Here is a 22,089-nt window from a genome sequence, read left to right as displayed (position 1 = left end):
TGCATTTCTGAAGTTTTCTGGTTCTTTTACAAAATGTGCTTTTCAGTCACTTGGCAAAACCCAATTCCATTAGTCCCAGATGACAAACTGCAGTGTTCTATCAAGGTGTATCCACATTAATTGAGTGCGTTCGAACTTGGTGAGCAAATTATTCAGTTGCAAGAGAAAGAAAAATGCCTCCACTCTAGGGAGGAGGGCATGGCTGATGGAAAATTTGCCTGGCGGCAACCAACCATTGTGACTCTGATATTTCATTCTCAAATAACGGAAATGAAGTGGATAAATTGTATAACTGACAGGCAGGGCACTGACATCACTTGAACCCCAGCCAGTGGCTCTAAGACACATGGTAACATGTGACCCTCCCTCTTAAGGTTTGGTACCAGTGTTTCATCTGTTCTCTTCTAGCAGACTGAGTGAAGGACCAGGCAAGAAGGACTCATGGGTTCCATCTGACAACTGCAAGTCTATATTATACAGCAGATGGATGATTGGCTGAGAATGGTCTGCTAAACTGCTACTGTATTTAACATGTGTGGTGATATGCACACACATGGATGACATATTTGTTGATTTGTATCTGCAAAAATCAGTGGTTCACACATCTTTCATGTACAAAAAAAACAACATTAGTAAAGCGTGGCCCAGATTAAGACATTACGACCTCGGGACTATAACGTTCTCTCTGACATTTTTGTCAAACATTTGTTAGTCACATATAATTGATCTTCAGATGGTTCTTCATATGTCTGCGAAGTACATTTTGGATGACGAAAACTAGAAAGTTCTATCTGCATAAACCCATTTGAACTTAGCGCTATAAGGCTCTAGACAATACAAATACAGACGGAATGTCAATCTGGACTCAGCCATAAGGTTCTTTCTGCGATGGCACCCCCTAAAAAAGATTTACAAATGTCTCAGGATTTTGATATTCTGCACTTTAGGTACCGTTACGGTGAGGACCTTAATGGGTTATGCAAGAAGAATTCACTACAAAACTGTTCTGAGATGTTGATTCTCAATATCTCAGAACTATGCTTTACATATAGAACCTTATAGTCCCAATGCCACAACATGTTAAAACCTAGGTACAGTAAATCAGCCCCTATGCCCCTAAACAGAAGAATAGCTACTAGAGTCACGTTACATGCTCTGTGTATTAACCTCCTGTGGTAGTGTCAGTCCGAGGGGGGCGGGGGCGAGACTCACCGATGCTGCAGTGTTCTCCCTCCCAGCCGGGGTGGCACTCACACTGTCCGTTCTTACACTGGCCATGTTCCTGGCAGCGGGGGTGGCAGGCCTGCAGGTCACAGCCTGGCCCCTCCCAGCCCTCCTCACACTGGCACTTCCCTCCCACACACACACTGTGGGCACTGCAGGGCACCGGACACACCTCTGCACACGGACAGAGAGAGAGACCGGCAGGGGTCTTACTGCACTTGGCAACAGACAGTACACCTCTACATCGGCCAGATGGACATGTCAAAGGTCAGCTGCATCATTGCTCCCAAAATACACGTGATAATTTCCTACGAATTAATTCAGGATCCTAGACTCATTTCTGCACTCATCTTGTCTTGCTAGTTCATCTAATATAACTAAAAAAGGAATATTTTAAAAAGGAATATAATGAAAACCCATTACCATTTTTATTCTAATGGTATCTACTCTACATACTCATGATTTGAAACTTTAATTTTGAATAGGAATTGGAAAATGTTTGTTATAATACAGAACAGGCAATACTTTCTATGTAGAGTGCTGCAGGTGCAGTTATAATACATTCAATGCTTAAAGTTTTAGAGGTTTAATGGTATTCAATGAATAATTTCAGCAGAATATGGAGAGTACTGTCCATCCTATCAGCAAGTAGCCAATCAGCAGGGAGAAGAAAGAGCTGCTGGCGCAGAAAGGCCACTTATCCCCACACATGGAAAAGGCATTCCCATTTAAATATACATCATATTTAATCATGCCATAACAACTCAATTTGCATTTTATTAATCTCGATTTTTCTACCATTAAGCATATGACATTTAATCCATCTTCTCTATGCATCTGCTTGCAATAGAATTCAACATGTTTTCCATCTAAAACTATTTAATAATAACGGTTGAATGTTGGCATTATCTTCAATGCCTTTATATTTCTGTTTTAAAAACCAAATACTGCACATTGATAGATATAATTCACTGTCTTACAGTGAGGTTACAGTATGTCTACTCCATAGTAATGAAATTGTCAGTGCAGTCACACACAGTCAACATTACAAGTAATTCTACATACACTTGAGTGAACATAAAATCAATTTTCACTTTTGGATAGAAAACCTGAACTTTGCTTTGGAAGGCTGGAAAAAAAGTGTGGGTTGAGTGAATGCACAATTCTTTCATGGTTACGGAAGCCGAGGCACCACAATGCTCCAAGATTCAATTCATTGGAAAGTGAAATAGCCTCCACATGAGCTGTTTTCCCCTTTGGCCATCACTGAAAACACAATTGATAGGAAAAATAATGAAGAATGAGGGATTACTTTGCCTTTTGAGGAATGTCTTAATATGCAGCCCACCTCTCAGGTTTTTCACCCAACTTTAATAAAGGCTTGGCATGTAGCACTACTTGACTCAAGGAAGAAAACCATTAATAATATGAAGATGAGGAAAAATGTATATGACAGGCACCCTATATTCTAAAGGATGGATGCTTCCATAATATCGTTGGCACGGTTTCCATCCCTCTCCATAAGCGGGGACACCAGCAGTAGGATGTGTGTTAGTGTGTTGTTGTGTTGTGTGGCAGCTATAGCAGCAGGCAGCTAATCTGTAAACCTGGCCCTGGGCTACTGAAGAATCTGATCTCCTTTGTGATCTGGCTGCTACATGAGATCTACATCTGTATCACTGGCTGAACAAAACAAAAACAACAACTTTCAGACAAAGATGACAAACTATACAAACGAATATCCAGCATCATCTCCCTTATGGAAAGAAAAAGGCATGCATTTCACGTGAACATGTGAAGTGTTCCAAAAACACATGTTTTCATGTGATCACATGATCTTATGTGAAATGAATGTGATAACATGAAACTACATATGTGAAACCATGTGATCTCGTGAAGTATTCCAAAAACACATGTTTTCACATGAAATTTCATGATTTTCTTCGAGGCTCACACAGCTTCTCTGAGACGTTCCTACAACCACTGTGTCAACGCTGTTTGCTATCAGTAAGAACCATAGTCATTGGTGGCAACCCTCATTATCAATGTCCTCTCACTCAAACAAATTAATTCAACATTTCAGTAAGAGAGCAGTTTGCCATGAATTCAACAAGAGACAGACTGAAATTAAATGCAAAGACATTTTCTACTTTTTCAAGTGTCGCAGTGTACTAACAAGTGAGTGCAGTGAAGATAACTTTAATTTGTTCTGTATAAACAGCCAGAAAGGTGACCTAAATTCAAATACGAAAAGCTGATGAACAGATAACACCAACAGTATGCTAAAAATAACAGATTAAAATTGTACAAATGAGCATATCTCGGGATGAATTCTAACCATGGCATTATTGTTCCCTGGAGGAGGCATATTAAAAAAGGAAGAATTTATAAACTAGCATTAGTATGCATCAATTTCATGACTCCCACCAAAAGATATGCAAGTATTGATAAAGAAACAAGAAGTGGCTTAGATGGTAGCCATGGTGCGTAGTCCAATTTACACACAGCATGTCAGAGAAATGATTGCTCAGTTGTCTGATAGACTGCTGGGTGTGTGAAGTTCTGCTTCTGCTAGGAGCTGGCAGATTACAAGCAGAAAAACACATTGGCCAGGGTCTGTGTCACTCAGTCAAAGGTAAGACCAAAGTTAGCGTCATGTCCAGAAAACGTAATCTAAATCACAGCCAGACAGAAACCAACAGTAGCGGCTTGACTACATTTAAACCTTTTATGGGAGGTTAAGGATGTGATTCATCTCCAAAGGCTCCCCTCTAAGAGTCTGGGAATGGACTTTCCAACTTCCTTCACAAGTCACTACAGCCCTTTCTAAGGATGTGAATTGTTTATGTGCGGTAAGAGTCTGAAAGCACTGTATTCAAGTGTGTGTATCTGTATGTAGGAATAACCACACAGTATATCGATAGAGACATTTTTATATATTCAGCCCTATATATGACTCTGCATGTACGTAAGTTGTGTGTACACTACCATTCAAAAGTTTGGGGTCACTTAGAAATGTTCTTGTTTTTGAAAGAAAAGCACATTCTTTGTCCATTAAAATAACATCAAATTGATCAGAAATACAGTGTAGACATTGTTAATGTTGTAAATTACTATTGTAGCTGGAAACAGATGATTTTTAATGGAATATCTACATAGGCGTACAGAGGCCCATTATCAACAACCATCACGAGTGTGTTCCATCACTCCTGTCCTCTTGCTCAGTTGTGCACCGGGGTCTCCCACTCGTTTCTCTATTCTGGTTAGAGACAGTTTGAGACAGTTTGCGCTGTTCTGTGAAGGGAGTAGTAAACAGCGTTGTACGAGATCTTCAGTTTCTTGGTAATTTCTCGCATGGAATAGCCTTAATTTCTCAGAACAAGAATAGACTGACGAGTTTCGGGAGAAAGTTATTTGTTTCTGGCCATTTTGTGCCTGTAATCGAACCCACAAATGCTGATGCTCCAGATACTCAACTAGTCTAAAGAAGGCCAGTTTCATTGCTTCTTTAAATCAGGACAACAGTTTTCAGCTGTGCTAACATAATTGGGTTTTCTAATGATCAATTAGCCCTTTAAAATTATAAACTTGGATTAGCTAACACAAAGTGCCATTGGAACACAGGAGTGATGGTTGCTGATAATGGGCCTCAGTACGTCTATGGAGATATTCCATAAAAAATCTGCCGTTTCCAGCTACAATAGTCTTTTACAACATAAATAATGTCTACACTGTATTTCTGATCGATTTGATGTTATTCTAATGGACAAAAAAACAAGGACATTTCTAAGTGACCATAAACTTTTGAACAGTAGTGTACGTCATGGTTCTTGTACTCACCGGTGGAGCAGTCGGAGCCTGTCCAGCTGGAATCACAGGTACAGGTGCCAGAATCTGGCAGGTAGTTCCCATGGCCTGAACACTGCTCCTGGCACGCTGGCAGGGGACTCTCACAGTCTGGGCCTCCCCACCCCGGAGAACAAAGGCACTCCCCCTTCACACAAACACCATGGCCAGAACACTGAGGGTCCAGGCAGTCCACTGGCCATGCATAAAAAGGGAAGTGAGAGAGAGAGAGGGGGTAGATGGAGGGAGCGTGAAAAAGAGAGCAGGAGAGAGTGGCGAGAGAGAAAGAGTAAATATTTCACATCCCTCCCTGAACATCTGTATATTGTTTGAATAATTGTTTCTTCTGGATTTCCTTTCTTCTATGAGTAGGCACTGACACGAAACATCCCCATCACATCTTTCCTCTAAGGATAGATTCTGACATAAAACATCCTATTCACACCATTCTTCTACGGGTAGGTAGTGACACAAAACATCCCCATCACACCTTTCCACTATGGGTAGGTAGTGACACAAAACATCCCGATCACATCTTTCCTCTATGGGTAGGTAGGGTAGGTAGTGACACAAAACATCCCCATCACACCTTTCCTCTATGGGTAGGTAGGGTAGGTAGTGACACAAAACATCCCCATCACATCTTTCCTCTATGGGTAGGTAGGGTAGGTAGTGACACAAAACATCCCCATCACACCTTTCCTCTATGGGTAGGTAGGGTAGGTAGTGACACAAAACATCCCCATCACATCTTTCCTCTATGGGTAGGTAGGGTAGGTAGTGACACAAAACATCTCCATTACACAAAACATCCCCATCACACCTTTCCTCTATGGGTAGGTAGGGTAGGTACTGACACAAAACATCCCCATCACATCTTTCCTCTATGGGTAGGTAGGGTAGGTTCTGACACAAAACATCCCCATCACATCTTTCCTCTATGGGTAGGTAGGGTAGGTTCTGACACAAAACATCCCTGTCACACCTTTCCTCTATGGGTAGGTAGGGTAGGTTCTGACACAAAACATCCCCATCACACCTTTGGGTAGGTTTTAACACAAAAACCCCTCACACCTTCCCTTTATATGGGTAGTTGGGGACACAAAACATGTCCATCACACCATTCCTCTATGGGTAGGTTCTGACACAAAACACCTCCGTCACACCTTTCCTCTTTGGGTAGGTACTGACACAAAACATCCCAGTCACACCTTTCCTCCATGTGTAGGTTCTGACACAAAACATCCCAGTCACACCTTTCCTCAATGTGTAGGTTCTGACACAAAACATCCCAGTCACACCTTTCCTATGGGTAGTTCCTGACACAAAACATCCCCATCACACCTTTCCTTCATGGGTAGGTGATGACACAAAAGGACCCAGTCACAACTTTTCCTCTATGGGTAGGTTCTGAAACAAAACATTGTCATAACACCTTTCCTCAATGTGTATGGAGGGTAGGTACTGACACAAAACATCCCGTCACAACTTTCCTCTACTGGTAGGTGCTGACAAAAAAGATCCCCATCACACCTTTCCTCTACTGGTAGGTACTGACACAAAACATCCTAGTCACACCTTTAATCTATGGGTAGGTACTGACACAAAACATCCTAGTCACAACTTTCCTCTATGGGTAGGTACTGACACAAAACATCCTAGTCACAACTTTCCTCTATGGGTAGGTTCTGAAACAAAATATCCCCGTCACACCTTTCCTCTATGGGCAGGTAGCGTAGGTTCTGACACAAAACATCCCCATCACAACTTTCCTATATGGATAGGTTCTGACACAAAACATCCCCGTAACACCTTTCCTCTATGGGTAGATTCTGACACAAAACATCTCCGTAACACCTTTCCGCTATGGGTAGGTTCTGACACAAAACATCCCCATCACAACTTTCCTCTATGGGTAGGTTCTGACACAAAACATCCCCGTCACACCTTTCCTCTATGGGTAGATTCTGAAACAAAATATCCCCATCACACCTTTCCTCTATGGGTAGGTAGGGTAGGTAGTGACACAAAACATCCCCATCACATCTTTCCTCTATGGGTAGGTAGGGTAGGTTCTGACACAAAACATCCCTGTCACACCTTTCCTCTATGGGTAGGTAGGGTAGGTTCTGACACAAAACATCCCCATCACACCTTTGGGTAGGTTTTAACACAAAAACCCCTCACACCTTCCCTTTATATGGGTAGTTGGGGACACAAAACATGTCCATCACACCATTCCTCTATGGGTAGGTTCTGACACAAAACACCTCCGTCACACCTTTCCTCTTTGGGTAGGTACTGACACAAAACATCCCAGTCACACCTTTCCTCCATGTGTAGGTTCTGACACAAAACATCCCAGTCACACCTTTCCTCAATGTGTAGGTTCTGACACAAAACATCCCAGTCACACCTTTCCTATGGGTAGTTCCTGACACAAAACATCCCCATCACACCTTTCCTCCATGGGTAGGTGATGACACAAAAGGACCCAGTCACAACTTTTCCTCTATGGGTAGGTTCTGAAACAAAACATTGTCATAACACCTTTCCTCAATGTGTATGGAGGGTAGGTACTGACACAAAACATCCCCATCACATCTTTCCTCTATGGGTAGGTAGGGTAGGTTCTGACACAAAACATCCCCATCACATCTTTCCTCTATGGGTAGGTAGGGTAGGTTCTGACACAAAACATCCCTGTCACACCTTTCCTCTATGGGTAGGTAGGGTAGGTTCTGACACAAAACATCCCCATCACACCTTTGGGTAGGTTTTAACACAAAAACCCCTCACACCTTCCCTTTATATGGGTAGTTGGGGACACAAAACATGTCCATCACACCATTCCTCTATGGGTAGGTTCTGACACAAAACACCTCCGTCACACCTTTCCTCTTTGGGTAGGTACTGACACAAAACATCCCAGTCACACCTTTCCTCCATGTGTAGGTTCTGACACAAAACATCCCAGTCACACCTTTCCTCAATGTGTAGGTTCTGACACAAAACATCCCAGTCACACCTTTCCTATGGGTAGTTCCTGACACAAAACATCCCCATCACACCTTTCCTCCATGGGTAGGTGATGACACAAAAGGACCCAGTCACAACTTTTCCTCTATGGGTAGGTTCTGAAACAAAACATTGTCATAACACCTTTCCTCAATGTGTATGGAGGGTAGGTACTGACACAAAACATCCCGTCACAACTTTCCTCTACTGGTAGGTGCTGACAAAAAAGATCCCCATCACACCTTTCCTCTACTGGTAGGTACTGACACAAAACATCCTAGTCACACCTTTAATCTATGGGTAGGTACTGACACAAAACATCCCAGTCACACCTTTCCTCTATGGGTAGGTACTGACAAAAATCATCCCAGTCACACCTTTCCTCTATGGGTAGGTAGCGTAGGTACTGACACAAAACATCCTAGTCACAACTTTCCTCTATGGGTAGGTTCTGACACAAAACATCCTAGTCACACCTTTCCTCTACTGGTAGGTACTGACACAAAACATCCTAGTCACACCTTTAATCTATGGGTAGGTACTGACACAAAACATCCTAGTCACAACTTTCCTCTATGGGTAGGTACTGACACAAAACATCCTAGTCACAACTTTCCTCTATGGGTAGGTTCTGAAACAAAATATCCCCGTCACACCTTTCCTCTATGGGCAGGTAGCGTAGGTTCTGACACAAAACATCCCCATCACAACTTTCCTATATGGATAGGTTCTGACACAAAACATCCCCGTAACACCTTTCCTCTATGGGTAGATTCTGACACAAAACATCTCCGTAACACCTTTCCGCTATGGGTAGGTTCTGACACAAAACATCCCCATCACAACTTTCCTCTATGGGTAGGTTCTGACACAAAACATCCCCGTCACACCTTTCCTCTATGGGTAGATTCTGAAACAAAATATCCCCATCACACCTTTCCTCTATGGGTAGGTAGGGTAGGTAGTGACACAAAACATCCCCATCACATCTTTCCTCTATGGGTAGGTAGGGTAGGTTCTGACACAAAACATCCCCATCACATCTTTCCTCTATGGGTAGGTAGGGTAGGTTCTGACACAAAACATCCCTGTCACACCTTTCCTCTATGGGTAGGTAGGGTAGGTTCTGACACAAAACATCCCCATCACACCTTTGGGTAGGTTTTAACACAAAAACCCCTCACACCTTCCCTTTATATGGGTAGTTGGGGACACAAAACATGTCCATCACACCATTCCTCTATGGGTAGGTTCTGACACAAAACACCTCCGTCACACCTTTCCTCTTTGGGTAGGTACTGACACAAAACATCCCAGTCACACCTTTCCTCCATGTGTAGGTTCTGACACAAAACATCCCAGTCACACCTTTCCTCAATGTGTAGGTTCTGACACAAAACATCCCAGTCACACCTTTCCTATGGGTAGTTCCTGACACAAAACATCCCCATCACACCTTTCCTCCATGGGTAGGTGATGACACAAAAGGAGCCAGTCACAACTTTTCCTCTATGGGTAGGTTCTGAAACAAAACATTGTCATAACACCTTTCCTCAATGTGTATGGAGGGTAGGTACTGACACAAAACATCCCCATCACATCTTTCCTCTATGGGTAGGTAGGGTAGGTTCTGACACAAAACATCCCCATCACATCTTTCCTCTATGGGTAGGTAGGGTAGGTTCTGACACAAAACATCCCTGTCACACCTTTCCTCTATGGGTAGGTAGGGTAGGTTCTGACACAAAACATCCCCATCACACCTTTGGGTAGGTTTTAACACAAAAACCCCTCACACCTTCCCTTTATATGGGTAGTTGGGGACACAAAACATGTCCATCACACCATTCCTCTATGGGTAGGTTCTGACACAAAACACCTCCGTCACACCTTTCCTCTTTGGGTAGGTACTGACACAAAACATCCCAGTCACACCTTTCCTCCATGTGTAGGTTCTGACACAAAACATCCCAGTCACACCTTTCCTCAATGTGTAGGTTCTGACACAAAACATCCCAGTCACACCTTTCCTATGGGTAGTTCCTGACACAAAACATCCCCATCACACCTTTCCTCCATGGGTAGGTGATGACACAAAAGGACCCAGTCACAACTTTTCCTCTATGGGTAGGTTCTGAAACAAAACATTGTCATAACACCTTTCCTCAATGTGTATGGAGGGTAGGTACTGACACAAAACATCCCGTCACAACTTTCCTCTACTGGTAGGTGCTGACAAAAAAGATCCCCATCACACCTTTCCTCTACTGGTAGGTACTGACACAAAACATCCTAGTCACACCTTTAATCTATGGGTAGGTACTGACACAAAACATCCCAGTCACACCTTTCCTCTATGGGTAGGTACTGACAAAAATCATCCCAGTCACACCTTTCCTCTATGGGTAGGTAGCGTAGGTACTGACACAAAACATCCTAGTCACAACTTTCCTCTATGGGTAGGTTCTGACACAAAACATCCTAGTCACACCTTTCCTCTACTGGTAGGTACTGACACAAAACATCACAGTCACACCTTTCCTCTATGGGTAGGTACTGACACAAAACATCCTAGTCACAACTTTCCTCTATGGGTAGGTACTGACACAAAACATCCTAGTCACAACTTTCCTCTATGGGTAGGTACTGACAAAAATCATCCCAGTCACACCTTTCCTCTATGGGTAGGTACTGACACAAAACATCCTAGTCACAACTTTCCTCTATGGGTAGGTACTGACAAAAATCATCCCAGTCACACCTTTCCTCTATGGGTAGGTACTGACACAAAACATCCTAGTCACAACTTTCCTCTATGGGTAGGTACTGACACAAAACATCCTAGTCACAACTTTCCTCTATGGGTAGGTACTGACAAAAATCATCCCAGTCACACCTTTCCTCTATGGGTAGGTTCTGACACAAAACATCCTAGTCACACCTTTCCTCTACTGGTAGGTACTGACACAAAACATCACAGTCACACCTTTCCTCTATGGGTAGGTACTGACACAAAACATCCTAGTCACAACTTTCCTCTATGGGTAGGTACTGACACAAAACATCCTAGTCACAACTTTCCTCTATGGGTAGGTACTGACAAAAATCATCCCAGTCACACCTTTCCTCAATGGGTAGGTCCTGACAAAAAACCTCCCCATCATATCTTTCCTCTATGGGTAGACAGGGACACAAAATATCCCCGTCACACCTTTCCTCTATGGGTAGGTACTGACACTAAACATCCCCGTCACACCTTTCCTCTATGGTTAGGTAGGGTAGGTTGTTACTCAAAATATCTCCATCCCACCTTTCCTATATGGGTAGGTTGGGTAGGTACTAACACAAAGCATCCCCATCAAACTTCCTCTATGGGTAGGTTCTGACACAAAACATCCAAGTCACACCTTTCCTCTATGGGTAGGTACGACACTAAACATCCCCGTCACACCTTTCCTCTATGGGTAGGTTTTGAAACAAAATATCCCTGTCACACCTTTCCTCTATGGGTAGGTTCTGAAACAAAATATCCCCATCACACCTTTCCTCTATGGGCAGGTAGCGTAGGTTCTGACACAAAACATCCCCATCACAACTTTCCTATATGGATAGGTTCTGACACAAAACATCCCCGTAACACCTTTCCTCTATGGGTAGATTCTGACACAAAACATCTCCGTAACACCTTTCCGCTATGGGTAGGTTCTGACACAAAACATCCCCATCACAACTTTCCTCTATGGGTAGGTTCTGACACAAAACATCCCCGTCACACCTTTCCTCTATGGGTAGATTCTGAAACAAAATATCCCCGTCACACCTTTCATCTATGGGTAGGTGGATAGATAGTGACACAAAACATCCCCATCACGTCTTTCCTCTACAGGTAGGTCCTGACACAAAACATCCCCATCACACCTTTCCTCTATGGGTAGGTCCTGACACAAAACATCCTAGTCACACCTTTCATCTATGGGTAGGTTCTGACACAAAACATCCCCGTCATACCTTTCCTCATGGGTAGGTGCTGACACAAAATATCCTAGTCACACCTTCCCTCTATGGGTAGGTTATGACACAAAACATCCCCATCACACCTTTCCTCTATGGGTAGGTCCTGACACAAAACATCCCCATCACACCTTTCCTCTACGGGTAGGTACTGACACAGAACATCCCCATCACACCTTTCCTCTATGGGTAGGTACTGACACAGAACATCCCCATCACACCTTTCCTCTATGGGTAGGTGCTGACACAGAACATCCCCATCACACCTTTCATCTATGGGTAGATCCTGACACAAAACATCCTCATCACACTTTTCCTCTATGGGTAGATCCTGACACAAAACATCCCCATCACACCTTTCCTCTATGGGTAGATCCTGACACAAAACATCCCCATCACACCTTTCATCTATGGGTAGATCCTGACACAAAACATCCTCATCACACTTTTCCTCTATGGGTAGATCCTGACACAAAACATCCCCATCACACCTTTCATCTATGGGTAGATCCTGACACAAAACATCCCCATCACACCTTTCATCTATGGGTAGGTACTGACACAAAACATCCCTGTCACACCTTTTCTCTACAGGGAAGGTGGATAGATACTGACACAAAACATCCCCATCAAACCTTTCCTCTATGGGTAGGTCTTGACACAAAACATCCCAATCACACCTTTCCTCTATTGGTAGGTACTGACACAAAACATCCCCGTCACACCTTTCCTATATGGGTAGGTAAAGTAGTAATGACACATAACATCCCTGTCACACATTTCCTCTATGGGTAGGTACTGACACAAAACATTCCCATCACACCTTGACTCTATGGGTAGGTACTGACACAGAACATCCCCATCACACCTTTCCTCTACGGGTAGGTACTGACACAGAACATCCCCATCACACCTTTCCTCTATGGGTAGGTACTGACACAGAACATCCCCGTCACACCTTTCCTCTATGGGTAGGTACTGACACAGAACATCCCCATCACACCTTTCCTCTATGGGTAGGTACTGACACAAAACATCCCCATCACATCTAGCTGATTTAACACATTGTCTGTGTACTTCTGTGGTGTGTATTCTAACAGTGTCACTGCAACCTTTCGAGAACATCGTGTCCAAGCAGTGAATGGTTTACTGAGAACCCATCGCACCGTGAGCAAAACATGTCCACCACAAAAAATAACATTGAAACCTCTGCAGCTTTCACACATGATTCTCATAAAGACTGAACAACAAACAGCTTCAATCCATGTCTGAAGCTAATTGATCACATTTAGTTGTGATACACTTCAGAACAACCCCACCCCCCCAACTAATGCACACTACAAAAAAGAAAAATCTATGCAGTGTTAACCACAGTAATTACCACAATGCTTGCAGGCTAGATCCTAGTCACAGGCTCATTGACTCAAGGTTATTCTCTAGCACGGATATCTCAGACAAAGCCAATAATTACCACTGGGTACAACTACCTTAGGACAATCAATTGATTTGGCTGCTTCATGTATAAGCATTCCTCATGACGTGCGTGAAAAGCGGGGAGTGGCTATGTGTGTGTGTGTGTGTAGAGGATAATCTATTGGATCAATCTGTTTTTGCACACAAAAACTCTCTCCATAATTAAAATGATGTGAGAGGAGAATACTGGATGTATTGTTGCTGTGGTTAAATAGTAATCAGACAATCTATCAGACAGTTTGGTGTGTGTCAAAAACCCAACAACAAACAGAATACTGGTTTGGTTAGTGGCTAAGAGCCCTGAACTAACAACGAGTGGCTTTTCCAGTAAAAAAAAAAATTATGTGGCATGCTTCTGTTGTTGCACTCTTGGATAAGGGATGCACCAAACCCCCTTGGCTAGGCTAAATGCAGCTGTATCCTATGTCTATCCCTATTCCTGTGTAAATAGTGATAATGATTATTATTAGAATAGGACCCTTGCCTTGTTCACAGTTGTTGCCCTTATAGGCAGGGCTGCACATACAGATGCCATTGACACAGGTGCCGTGGTTGGAGCAGGTGGGATCGATGCACTGGTCCTCCTGGATGTCACACTCTGGGCCCTTCCAGCCCGGGTGACACTGGCAGTAACCTTTCTCATAATCTCCATTGCCACTGCACAGGACAGGACAGGAGTCTGGAAGAAAAAAGACAGTACAGCAGCCCTTTAGAAATACTGTTGTGGAAAGAAAATACTTTGGTTTGTTATCATTCAAAACCTTAACTAAAAACTGGTTGTTATCCAAGATGTGAAGCTGTTTGTGTCATTCCAGCCCTAGAAAGTACTCTAGGCTCTCACCCTGAGACCCCAGTGGCGATCTCCCCATGAGCCATATACCAGTTTTAACCAGGTTTCACCCATCACCAATATCTCCCTAATAAGCATGCAGCTGAAGTCACCTAATCCTCTCCCCTGATGGTAGTGCTTTAAGTACTCTCCCCTCCGCTGGGCGCAGGCCACGCACCCCTACTCAAACCCTCTTCCTGTGAAATCCACCTAATCTTTCAAGCATTTCAATTTTTCTTAAGTGGCACCTGAGTTAAACTCCAGTAGCTGCGGCATGGCGCTGCAGCATCGGTATCTCCCTCCAACACCCCCCTCTATACACCACCCACATGAAAACATAATACAGTTTACTATAGAATACTACAGTACTTACTATAGAATTCTGTAGTATACTGTATTATTCCGTAGAATACTATACTACACAAGGTAGGAGCCCTCGATCATGTGCAGTACTTACTATACAATGTTGTACAGTATTATACTATAGAATACTATAGTAAATACTACAGTATTATTTGACCAAAAAACACTTCATTAAACACTACAGTAATGTCCGCAAAAACACCACAGTCCGCAAAAACACTATAGTATATACTACAATATTTCATTTGCATTTACCCTGCTCATTCCCCTCCCCATATCCTGATTTGTGCCACCCATAAGTGAGAAACCTACACGCTAAGTGTAGACCATATATTGTGTTCCCTTCAAGTTATAGAAAAGAGCAGAAGCTCTGAACTATCTGTTCAGAACCCAGTTCTATCTACCTACAGGTTATGGAAAATGTGCTCTTTTATTATTTCTCCAGTAGGTTTCCTCAAGAAGAAAGCCTCCACTTCCATGTTAAAGATAATACAACAAAAACACTATAGTAAATACTACAGTAATGCTTGACAAAATACCACAGTATATTACAGTCTGCAAAACCACTACAGTAAATACTAAAGTATACTACAATTTTTAAAAACACTACATTAATTGCTATAGTATAGATTTGATTTTACTACAGTATTTATACTATCGTTAACTGTAAATACCACAGTATACTACAGTAAATATTCCAGAATTCACTTAAAGTCCGCAAAAACACTACAGTGAATAATATAGTATTTATACCATAGTATACTATAGTATAGTATTTCCATGTGGGAACTCAACACCTTACCATGAAAATTGATATTTACAAAATGAGGAAGAACGGAACCTTAGAGTCTCAGAGGCTGCAGCATGGAGACTCATGGTAAACATCAGAGCAGAACGTACAGTGCTGTATAGATTCAATAGAGATGTTCACATGGCAAAAGGATCAGCGTTCCGTCAATGGGACAGTTGTAAATCATGCAGTGCGTTATATCAAGATCGCAGATTTTAGACTAACAACAAATGTCGGTACATAGAAGTGTCTTATATCGGCTGAAAACTTAAATTCTTGTTAATATAACTGCACTGTCCAATTTACAGTAGCTACTACTGCGATAAAATGCCATGCTATTGTTTAATGAGAGCTCCTAACAACAAAACACTATTTCAATGCGATAGGTTTGTAAAATTCACCTCTGAAGGTGAAATGTGTACTTACATTCTGAAATCTTGCTCTGATTTATCATCCAAAGGGTCCCAGAGATAACATGAAGTTTCGTTTGCTTCTAAAAATGTCATTTTTCATATCCTAAAAAGGTCCATATAGCACATGCGATCGATTTTGTATTTACACTGATTTGCAAAGAAAGGAATCTGTGAAAATCTCAACCTAAACGTTGTTTGAATGAGTCAAATCACATTCATATGTATTCCTCAGAGATCCTAGAAGGTAACAAGACTTAACTATTTAATTAGAGGTGTAGTATATCCTATTGGACACCATATTTGGTCAGAGAGCGACACCGATGATGCGGGTGGCCATCAATTGAAGGACTGTTACTTTGTCAAATAAGCACCAATCGGGGTCAAACAAAGCTAGCTAGATAGCCAATGAGCTGGGCTTTACGGGAGTATCCGGAAACCCCGTCTCGGTCGCAAAATGTAGGCGCTAACCTTTTGCGACAGCATGTCTTTTCCTTTTGGACACAACGTATAAGAATATTCAGAATTATGAAGTTATGAAAACTGGTTGTTGAACTTATAATATGGCTACTAATACTTGGAAAGCTAAATCAAAGTCCAAGTATACAGATTTGACGATAGTCTTGCAGAAAAATGGAATATGAATGTGAATGTCTCATTCACGATTTGCCCAAATGTACATGGGTACTTGACACTAAAAGTATTGTTCTTCACTCATTTTTCAAGTTATCCATCTGAAACTTTGCACTGCCATCTCGTGGACACTATCGGGATTACAACCAGAGTGGTGGCTATAACTATGACCTTTCTCGTGCATTTCAAAGATGGTGATAGAAAACGACTGGTTGTTTATTTCTTTGTATTTTCTTCTACCAGATCTATTGTGTTATATTCTCCTACATTCAATTCACATTTCCACAAACTTCAAAAAAAATCCTTTCAAATGGTACCAAGAATATCCATATCCTTGCTTCAGGGCCTGAGCTACAGGCAGTTAGATTTGGGTATGTCATTTAGGTGAAAATTGAAAAAAAGGGTGCTATCCCTAAGAAGTTTTAACCCTTTGGTGTGTAGCCTAAACACTACTCACATCACTAACATGCTGCATTCCTATAATATATTCCTAGTCTACAAGTATAGGCACTCAGTCATAGGGAACAATTTTACAGAATGTCTTTGAAACCTGCAGAGCTACGTGAGAGAACATTGCTCCATTCTCCCATTATCCCCTTCTCTCTTCTGCCAGGATCTCTCATCCCTCCAGTCTGTCAGTCTGTTTATGGACAGTTGCAGTGTGGAAGCTGCCTTTCAGACCCTGGCCTGTCCATTAGTCTCCATAATATGTCCCAGTTCCACACTGGGAACAGTAATAGACACATTATGCTCGCTACAGTGGCTCCCTGACCTCAGATCTAGGCAGAGACAGATTAAGGCATCCGTCCAGAGCGGGTTGGCCTGGGCAGAGAGAGACCTCACTGACCACAAAGTGGATCTGAAAGCCCCACTTCCGCTTGCTATCCTCATTTAATGCAAAGATTGTAAATAATCCTCAAAGACAATCAAAATACTCCCAGTCAGAGTGACTTTTGGCATTGATAATATTGGTAGTATCCACTACGAAGCACCAGGTTTAATACAAAAAGTAGCCATTGTTATTTGACTATTTAGACTTTACTCTGCGGATTAATTTGATACTGGTAGATTTACAAAATAAAAAATATATATGATGGTCTATCTGACCAAAAACTAAATTTCAACCCAATATTATGTGAGCTTTCATTATGCACAAAAATTTACTTTAAATGTGTATGAATTCATTGGAAGATCCCACATATCTCAGAGGTGCTTAACTTAATATACCTTTTGAGCAGTCTGGTCCCAGGAAACCGCTGAAGCAGTGGCAGTGACCTGCTACACATTCCCCGTTCCCCTTACAGTTGGTGGAGCAGCCGTCCATGGTTTCTACAGACAGAGAAAGTGGTAAACAACACAACCGTCCATGGGCTAGACAGAAACACCTAGGAGAAAAATGGTGCCAAACTCAGGGTATAATGAACACTTTTACTTTGTGCATCCATTGAGACATATAATAATCTAACATGTTGCATTGGTTACAATAAGGTAACAGATATATGAGCATGAAGACAAAGGAAACTGACATGTACAGAACTACCCAGTACTATTTTTTTGCACTGCCTTTCAGACAACAATTCGTTTTAAAAGACAAAGCAAAAGCATTTCCAGGAGAGGCTGGAAAGAGAGAGCATTAGAAGAAATACATTGGCTCATCTCTCAGCAGAGGCTTACAGATGGGTGACAAAAGGTCAGTCAATTAGGGATGACAGACTTTGCAGCACCTTGCAACGAGCAACAGAACTCAACCGTTTTGATGTTAAAATGGCAGCCTGTTTCACACAATTCTTTTGGTGCAGAGAAAAAACTTAACAAAACATGTTTTTTTTGTCTATTTGCAGCTATTGTATAAATGTTACAATTGCTTTGCTTTTTGAGTGCTTTTGTAACCACAGACTACATCCTGGAAATAATGTCACATGTCCTGTATTTTTCTTATAAGACTTCATTACTGCTCACGAATATGATTGTATGGTGCATCAATTTTCATTAGTAACTGACACTGTGGAGCACCTATTCTACTTTTTACACCAATAGGAGCCAATTACCGATGGCAGTGCTGAGAACAAGAACTTGTTCCATTTTCTTTCCATCGTTGTAGAAAGCCAGGTACCAGGTTCCAGCGTCCATGTACTCTATGAAGCCCATCTCCTGGAGGGAGGCCAGGATCAGGTTCCTGGGAGAGGCGTTGGAATCCTCCGCCACCGTCTGAACCTCCTGTCTGATCAGCTGTTTCCCGTCCAGGAGTTTGACAAAGTCAAACTGCAGGAGAAAAAGAGAAAAATCAGATTGAAAATGAGGCAAAGGTTTGGAAGTCAAAAGCTGGGACATCACAAGCTCCTGGTTGGGTGTACTGACATGCCCTTGCTGACAGGGTGTATCAGGGTTCCTCCAACATCACAGCTCGGATATCTATCTCTGGGAACAGGCCAAAACATGTAATCATCATGCGCTGTATCATATCCTGTCATCCATCTTAAAATAACTTGAACTTAACCATATGCAAAGCTCCCGAGCCACCTTTTGACTTTGCCCTTGATGAGCTTAATAAGGAGACAGGCCCCCATGCTGCACTGCTGGATTACCAGATGAGTAGGATATGACAGTAGCCCTGGGCGGGATGCAGTGCCTTAGCTGCACCAGTGTCACTCATGTTTGTGTGTGCTCTTGGAGATAAGCCGAGACCAGGGCTGGTATTACGCTGCTGTCGGCTGTTGACTGCATGCAGCAAAGCCTCTCCGTCTACTGGGCTCAGAGGGACGTCTGTCTTCACCCCTCCACCCGTCCTAAATAATAAACCCAGGGCTGGGTGAGGCCAGGTCCCAAACTCCAATGACATGCCCCCAGGCCTCAGAATCATTCTACGACTCAGGTTCTTCTTATGAGAAGCAAATGCTCCCCTACGGAACAACAGCAAAACGATGTTTGTAATTCAGTAGAACCGCTGGGTCACAGTAGCCATCGGGCCCCTGCATTTCAACTCGTCAGCGATGCAAAGCAGCAGAGGAGGGATCCCAGCCCCTCCATAACTCACTTTCAGTCGGGGATCAGCACATGATGTCACACTGAAGCGGAAATGGCCACTGTCTTTTCCGTACAATCCCCTCGGCGCCAATAGTGACAAAATCTCATTGGAAGAAAAAAAAAGTCTGAACTGTGCGTGCCGCCCAGGGGACTGACTCAGATTAATGACTAAAACATCCTATTAGGATTCATCATGCGGAAGCCTGCTGGGTTTACTGGGGCCGGTGAAACAGCTTTGTGACAGATGAGTCACTTGTGTGCAGGTCTCACCGTGACCCTGAGTGCTCAGCCCCGTGACCTGCTGGGTATTCTATCAGCAGATGTAATGAGGGCCGGTCCGGGGGAACATATGCGTGACTGCATGCAGGGGCCAAATACTGAACTGGGATCAACCGAATCAGCCGACCTGGCTGACAGAGACATCTAATGATGGTGTGGGATTCATCAGCCCCACTCAGACAGGACTTGAATATGGTCCAACACACAGTTAGCTGGCTATATGCCAAGTGTGATTACTATAATGATTATGAGCATCTTTATGGAACAAAAAGGATGTCTATGTTTAAAAGGAACCTTTCAATTAGCATTAATTCATTGTTTGTCTGTATCCATGCACCTACATATGAAAATTAGTATGCAAAATAGACAGAAATAAGGAGGCTTTAATTGAGTTGACAGGTCTTAATTTCTTGAATGATTTGAACTGTTGATCTTAGATCATATCTATGCTAAGAAGCAGTGATTTGGGAGTTCAGGCATTTTACTGACGTTCCCTTAGATATTTCCTTAACTGCATTCATTCCATAACAATAAACTACATACATTGCAACTCATTATGCATTTGACAAAACTACTGGTAAGTAGCCAACAGTAATGTAGCTAATTCACTAATTGGTGAAGTGATCAAACTTAACATAAAGGCACCACCCCTGCTTGATCAATTATTTTTTATTGTGGGTTTAAATATAGGTGAAGAGTGAGACTCAAGGATGAGAGATGGATGAGGAGGAAAGGAAGTGCATACGAGCTGGGGTACACTCATTAGCATGGGGGGTAGTGTGGATCTGTGCATGTGTGGATCTGTGCATATACCCAGCTGTGCATATACAGTGCCTTGCGAAAGTTTTCGGCCCCCTTGAACTTTGCGACCTTTTGCCACATTTCAGGCTTCAAACATAAAGATATAAAACTGTATTTTTTTGTGAAGAATCAACAACAAGTGGGACACAATCATGAAGTGGAACGACATTTATTAGATATTTCAAACTTTTTTAACAAATCAAAAACTGAAAAATTGGGCGTGCAAAATTATTCAGCCCCTTTACTTTCAGTGCAGCAAACTCTCTCCAGAAGTTCAGTGAGGATCTCTGAATGATCCAATGTTGACCTAAATGACTAATGATGATAAATACAATCCACCTTTGTGTAATCAAGTCTCCGTATAAATGCACCTGCACTGTGATAGTCTCAGAGGTCCGTTAAAAGCGCAGAGAGCATCATGAAGAACAAGGAACACACCAGGCAGGTCCGAGATACTGTTGTGAAGAAGTTTAAAGCCGTATTTGGATACAAAAAGATTTCCCAAGCTTTAAACATCCCAAGGAGCACTGTGCAAGCGATAATATTGAAATGGAAGGAGTATCAGACCACTGCAAATCTACCAAGACCTGGCCGTCCCTCTAAACTTTCAGCTCATACAAGGAGAAGACTGATCAGAGATGCAGCCAAGATGCCCATGATCACTCTGGATGAACTGCAGAGATCTACAGCTGAGGTGGGAGACTCTGTCCATAGGACAACAATCAGTCGTATATTGCACAAATCTGGCCTTTATGGAAGAGTGGCAAGAAGAAGGCCATTTCTTAAAGATATCCATAAAAAGTGTTGTTTAAAGTTTGCCACAAGCCACCTGGGAGACACACCAAACATGTGGAAGAAGGTGCTCTGGTCAGATGAAACCAAAATTGAACTTTTTGGCAACAATGCAAAACGTTATGTTTGGCGTAAAAGCAGCACAGCTGAACACATCATCCCCACTGTCAAACATGGTGGTGGCAGCATCATGGTTTGGGCCTGCTTTTCTTCAGCAGGGACAGGGAAGATGGTTAAAATTGATGGGAAGATGGATGGAGCCAAATACAGGACGATTCTGGAAGAAAACCTGATGGAGTCTGCAAAAGACCTGAGACTGGGACGGAGATTTGTCTTCCAACAAGACAATGATCCAAAACATAAAGCAAAATCTACAATGGAATGGTTCAAAAATAAACATATCCAGGTGTTAGAATGGCCAAGTCAAAGTCCAGACCTGAATCCAATCGAGAATCTGTGGAAAGAACTGAAAACTGCTGTTCACAAATGCTCTCCATCCAACCTCACTGAGCTCGAGCTGTTTTGCAAGGAGGAATGGGAAAAAATGTCAGTCTCTCGATGTGCAAAACTGATAGAGACATACCCCAAGCGACTTA

General features: G+C 42.6%; 1 protein-coding gene and 1 non-coding gene across 2 annotated transcripts in view; one reads left to right on the top strand and one right to left on the bottom strand.

Moving 5' to 3' along the window:
* LOC139422968 (teneurin-1-like) overlaps window positions 1–22,089 on the bottom strand; it is a 226,980-nt gene that overhangs the window by 81,928 nt on the left and 122,963 nt on the right. Inside the window, exons 8-12 of the mRNA XM_071174499.1 lie at window positions 18,646–18,859; window positions 17,825–17,926; window positions 14,057–14,251; window positions 5,065–5,265; window positions 1,213–1,398 (exon numbers count right to left, since the gene is read on the bottom strand). Coding sequence (XP_071030600.1) covers window positions 1,213–1,398; window positions 5,065–5,265; window positions 14,057–14,251; window positions 17,825–17,926; window positions 18,646–18,859 — 898 coding nt within the window. The remainder of the gene's footprint in view (window positions 1–1,212; window positions 1,399–5,064; window positions 5,266–14,056; window positions 14,252–17,824; window positions 17,927–18,645; window positions 18,860–22,089) is intronic.
* On the top strand, window positions 15,183–15,235 carry LOC139423280 (U7 small nuclear RNA). The gene has a single exon (XR_011635831.1). It is a non-coding gene; the product is annotated as a U7 small nuclear RNA (small nuclear RNA).

Source organism: Oncorhynchus clarkii, chromosome 12, assembly GCF_045791955.1.
Source record: "Oncorhynchus clarkii lewisi isolate Uvic-CL-2024 chromosome 12, UVic_Ocla_1.0, whole genome shotgun sequence".
Taxonomy (NCBI): Eukaryota; Metazoa; Chordata; class Actinopteri; order Salmoniformes; family Salmonidae; genus Oncorhynchus; species Oncorhynchus clarkii.
This window is presented reverse-complemented; position numbering and strand designations above follow the sequence as displayed.